At 34.6% G+C, this 5622-nt stretch overlaps 1 protein-coding gene across 1 annotated transcript in view; it reads left to right on the forward strand.

Annotated features, from left to right (window-relative positions):
- The first annotated feature begins 2147 nt into the window (after positions 1-2147).
- LOC117099896 (tRNA-splicing endonuclease subunit Sen54-like) overlaps positions 2148-5622 on the forward strand; it is a 12401-nt gene continuing 8926 nt past the window's right edge. Inside the window, exons 1-3 of the mRNA XM_033239419.1 lie at positions 2148-2392; positions 3395-3561; positions 4337-4400. Coding sequence (XP_033095310.1) covers positions 3407-3561; positions 4337-4400 — 219 coding nt within the window. The 5' untranslated portion in view covers positions 2148-2392; positions 3395-3406. The remainder of the gene's footprint in view (positions 2393-3394; positions 3562-4336; positions 4401-5622) is intronic.

Here is a 5622-nt window from a genome sequence, read left to right on the forward strand (position 1 = left end):
CACTGTAGCACATCATATACCTACACAGAACTGCTTTAAACATAGCTGAATATAGAGTTCAATCCAATCCACTTATAAACATGTGTTAAATATTACAATTATATAATATTATCAATGTAGCCAACCAGCATAAACAATTTAAAAGAAACTAGAAATAATGAAAGTTTTGCTGTATTCATTATAATTTATCAGCAAGTACTGTTCTGTTATTTTCTTCTTTTCATATTGCATTGTAAAATACAATACAATGCAATTCAAAAAGTCAATGCAAATTTTTATTAAAAAAATTAATGTGTTGTTGATAAATGTTCATACAAGCAAAATCCTTAATAATATCTGGAAATATTTCTCAACACAGTGTATGGTATGATGTCATATCAAATACTGTAGATAACAACATTCATACAAACAGTATACAGTTCCAATCTGATAGGACTACAGTACTTTCAATCGATTCATGTTTCTTTCCATGGCCTATAATATGGCCTGAATTGCCACCAGATCCTTATCCCTCATGTAGTGACAAGGCTTCATCCTGATTTGCAATAGCAGCCTCAAGTAATTCCACCACTCAATGTTTCAATGGTTTTTGCTCTATTAAACATACTTAATATATTATTGTCTTTTTACAAAAAAAAATACACGGGAGAACATGACTTCGACCAGGAAGCATTTCTTTAATTCTTGACTTCAGCTTTCAGGTGATGCAGAATGAGCATTTGCTTTGGCTGTGGTTCATCAACTTCCATTCACTTGATTCTGTGGTCTATGAAAATTAATTAAACAAACTAATTGAAAGAGCTTATCAATGCTACTGTGATGGTTTTAATGATCAAATATGTATTTAAATTGTTTCTTTTTAATCAAAGGTTGTTTTCCAAAAAAAAAAAAAGAAAGAAAAAAAAATAAGTAGTATCAGTATAATACAATATTAAATGCAGGTGGTGATGTTTAATTGGACATCAAACTGTTGATAAATATTATTTTCTTAAGTCAGTTTTGATACCTATTAACTAATATATTTTTTGTTATGTTGTGTCTAAGGATTCCTATGTAGATAAAACATACTGCACTATTAATATAATAGTTTTGTTTTATTCTTTTCATGAAGACATTAAAATCAAATTAAGCCTGAATTACTTAGTCTAAGCACAGTCCCTGAAGGGCACATCCCCCACCCCAAATGACTGAATTGATTCAATTTGTGTAGTAATTGTTCTTGGTAGACAGTAGTAAATAGTTGCTATATAATTGTGGATTGATTTGGTTTGTCTTCATGATCAGTTGTTTATGCTGGGTCGATTCATTGCCAACATTATTGTCTCAATATGCTTATTACAATATAACATCATCGTATTTGATTCACAATACTCTGTGGTTATTTTGCTGTCGATAGTAACCCAATTTGAGGAAAAGGCAGGGCTTCCTGGCTGTGTGTGTGGTGTGATAGAGAGACGCTTAGTGCTTCTCAATTAAGTAAAACATACCATACCATTTTTAACGTTATATGTAACCACACACGTACCTTTAAACAGATTCGGTGCAATTTTGACTACTACTACTTGCACCACCATCCCTGAGATCCCCTTCGTTATAGGCCCTATATGTAGGCTATTCATCAGCTTCGACGGAAACTTAATAAGCCTTACTGAGGACTCGTATTTGTTGTTTTCCTCAGAGTTGCACATCCTTAAATTTATTTAAGCTGTTTATGCTTAATGACACAACCATGCTCTAGGTTCTTACAACATGTATCACAAAAATATGCCTGAAACCGGCTCAGATTTATCATTTGAAGAACTATCTGTCCAACGGCATGATACTTGCAAGAGGAGTGTGTTGTTTACTATTTACATTGGACAAATGGCATAGAAGGTAGTTTGTGATTGGCTGAGGGCCATGCAGTTAAGCCAAACTTCATTGTTAGTCGTCTTCTGATTGGCTATAGTTACGTAGCAACTTTTGATATAAATTCTCATTTTTGGTTACAGTTTCCCCAAATTCACGATTGCCGACAATCAAATTATGTTACAATTTAATAGTATTGACATTTTTGTGCAAAAGCCAGGTAGCCCGGATTGGTGGGTCACAGAATTGAACGTTTTCGATCCTCAACCCACGGTCTAATACCCAAGAACCCAAGATCAAGTCAAAATACCCAAGATCTTGGGTAAATACCCAAGCAGTGGTCACGCTGGTAAACATACAGAGTACAGTACTTCGGTTAACGTGATCACGTTTCTAGGCACGTTCTGTGTGACTTTATCTCCAGGAATTCTCCAGTAGGACCATTTAGTAGGGTGGTTTCAGAGGTCTTGGTAGCTGTTTTCAGAAAGTTATACTCGTATGAGTTGATATGTAGGGTTGTAATTGAGGAGTACTTTATTATCAGGTATTGCTGCACATGCACACTCAGGGCTAGGCTGTAGCTATAGACTATAGTGCGCCTAGGCCTAGCCTAGTACAGTACTGTAGTAGGCTAGAGTAGTAGTACTAGTAGTAGTAGTACCGTAGTAGTAGTACTAGTAGTAGTAGGCTAAGGCTGCTCTTTCTGCTGAGCTGAGCTGAACTCTTTAGCCTAGGGTAGGCCTAGTAGTTTAATTAAGCCACTCAATAGATGTGAGGCGTCCTAGATCCTCATGAAGCAATGAATAAGATTAAGAAAGGGTTGGTGTGTATGTATGTGCATGGTATGTGCAACTGGCTGGGATAAGAGTAGATGTACTTAAAATTTTAATAATTAATAGAAAATGGCGTGATGATAAATTGATCAAAAAGATTTGAGTACTTTGAAACTACAGGTGATTCCTCCTTTACTGCTATGACATATTGGCCGTATTTGATTGGCTGTATTCGACTGGTCGTTCTTTGTTAAACCACGGCCACCTGTGCAGTCCAGTGGTAAAATCCTACTTAACGAAGACAACCAGTCGAATAGAAAACTGGTGAATACTCGGCAAAACAAAATGGCTGCCTAGTTACCGCGATACATGCTGCCTAATCAAGGCTGCTTCGGATTGTGGTAGTATGGGTTTTTTCGTAAAAAATGTTTTCATCCAGTTTTTGAATTCTGTTAGCCTACAATTATTTTTTAAATTCAATGTGGGTTAATATTATAATTTTTATTTTCTGTAATTTTAATCTAAAATATTAACGCAAATGTTGTTAAACTGAATAATCGGCCATATTTTTTTTTGGTCACACGCTGAATAATGCATTCTGGTTACGTTAATTTTCGTTGTCAACGAAGTCTATTTTACTAACCAGTCGAATGAAAATAATACTTAACGAAAATTTGTACTCAACGAAATGAACCAGTCAAATAAGCCCATTATGCGAGATATCCTAGAATATGATAATAATAATGAATATTCATGATGTTTTGACTTTTTAGAGAGAGCGATCAATGGAGCTTTTAAGATATAAGAATCGTGACACAAATATTCCTAAACGAGATACGAAGGAGAACGTACCAGATGGTTCACAGAGGCAAGAGAAAAAAATATCAAACATGTGCCAGAGACAAGACATGCTACTTGGAGAGGAACGTGTTGCAAAATTGTTAGTATCTTTAGTGATAGAACAAGTAAACATTGTTTGGGTGGTATCCAACCATTGTCATACACTGATATAAAATTTAAAATTCTGTCCTAGGAGAAGTTTCATCATTTTTTTTTTCTTAGTTTAAAACTTTGATGTCTTCATGCATTTTGATATTATATAAATCACTTTAAAATTGTTCATGCTGTTACCATGGAGGTATAAATATTTTTATACCTCCATGCTGTTACTATCCCTTTTACCAGCAAACCCTTTAAAAGGGCATTTTTAGGCAGGTTGGTGAACCAGGTTTTGCCAGAATCTTATCTCAATAATCCAATTAAACATCAAAAAAGAATACCTCTATTTAAGAGTCATTATCACAGCAGGCATTGTTATTTCTCAATAAATTACCTGTATGGTATTTAAAAACCAGGCTGATAATTTTAAAAACCTGTTGTTCAACAATATTTGGCATTTTTATTACCTTAGCTATAATTTCAGATAAAAATAATAATAGATATGCTTTTGAATTTTAAAAATTATTCACAACTAATGATCTTCACTGTTAATCTTGTTACAAAATTCCCTAAAGCAGGAATTAATAGAGATAAGAATAGATTGGCAAAACCTGGTTCAAAAATTGAAAATTTGGTAAATGGTGAAGTTTCCTCATGTACAGTAGATATACCCTACTTCAATGTCATGAAGAGATGCATTAGTAGACATGATAATTGATGTCTACTGCTTTAATATGTTTTGAAAGTATGACTTTGTATTTGTATTCATCTTACAGAGGGCATATTGCTGTTGGTGAGTGGTGTCCTAATAGTGGCAATGTTGAGGTCATAGTAGAGAAGGTACTGTATTTTTTTTTAATCAGTTATAATTAAACAATAAGTAAGAGTCGAACATACTGTACTTCTGTTGTATGATGTTTGAACAGACCGTACCAGCTTTTTAAAAATAAATATTGGTCCTTTACCATTGATTGTAGTTTTGTAATTATTTTATCAACTACAACTATGTTGCATGAGGTATTGTTTATTTTAGGGCATGTTTCCACAGCACTTATAATCTAATAAATTATCTTGAAATTTCTTCCAAATATTTGTTCCCATCATGCAAAATAATGGACAAGAATGCAATGTGTTCAGCTTCAAACAATTTTATTGACCTAGCAGGTGACCCCCCCCCCACTTTTTTTGTTCGAGATGAATAGGCCTAGGCCAAGAACGAAATTGTTTGGTACTATTTTACGCTGTGAAATGTACTGTCACAATGGTGTTTCATTGTACTATATACAGTAGGGATTGAGAAGAAGGCAAACGATGCTAGCTTTGTTTGGTGTATAGTACAATAAAGGATAGGTCGGGATAGCTGAGGTGGTTGCAGGATTTGGTGGTAGGGGGTGCATGAGAATCCACACCACCTCAGCCCCACCATGGTTTGGGCTGAGGTGTGAAAATGTTAAGAATTTGAACCTCAAGATGCCCAGAAATTATATATCAACAATATAATAATACAACAATTATTTTTCTTAATACAATTTAATTGGGTGCAGTTGTACTGTTGCCCCCCCATCCCCCACATCCACGCCAGGGCAGACCTAGGCCCTGTCAGGTGACATCGAGCGCAGCCGTTTAGAAACTAACTACCCAAAATAATTCTTTGCATGACTGTTGTTTGACATGAGTCAAAGGTTATTTATTTCCGCATTCGGAGCATTTTTTTATCGGAAACTCTGGCCCCACCTCCGCAGCTAAAATTAACAAAATAGCCGCTTTCTGATAATTTATCATGTAATAAGTGTTGCAGAAACTCAGCCTTAAAATCGTATGTGTTATATTACTGTATAATAATGATAAATTTGAACAATGGTCCAAAACTAATTTTTTATATTTTTGAAACTTATTGTTATTTATGTAATGTATAGAAATGTAGTTTTAGCTTTATAGACCAGGCTATAATTGAGATAGGTGCCACTTGGAGAGGTAGAAATTCTCATATGGTTTTTCTAGACCAGATTTTTATGGGGAATCAGAATATGTGAGGTAAAAGGGGTGTAACCTGAGAACTTTC

This window comes from Anneissia japonica, unplaced genomic scaffold (genome assembly GCF_011630105.1).
Source record: "Anneissia japonica isolate Jap-2015-1 unplaced genomic scaffold, ASM1163010v1 scaffold288018_len440701_cov179, whole genome shotgun sequence".
In the NCBI taxonomy this organism is placed as follows: Eukaryota; Metazoa; Echinodermata; class Crinoidea; order Comatulida; family Comatulidae; genus Anneissia; species Anneissia japonica.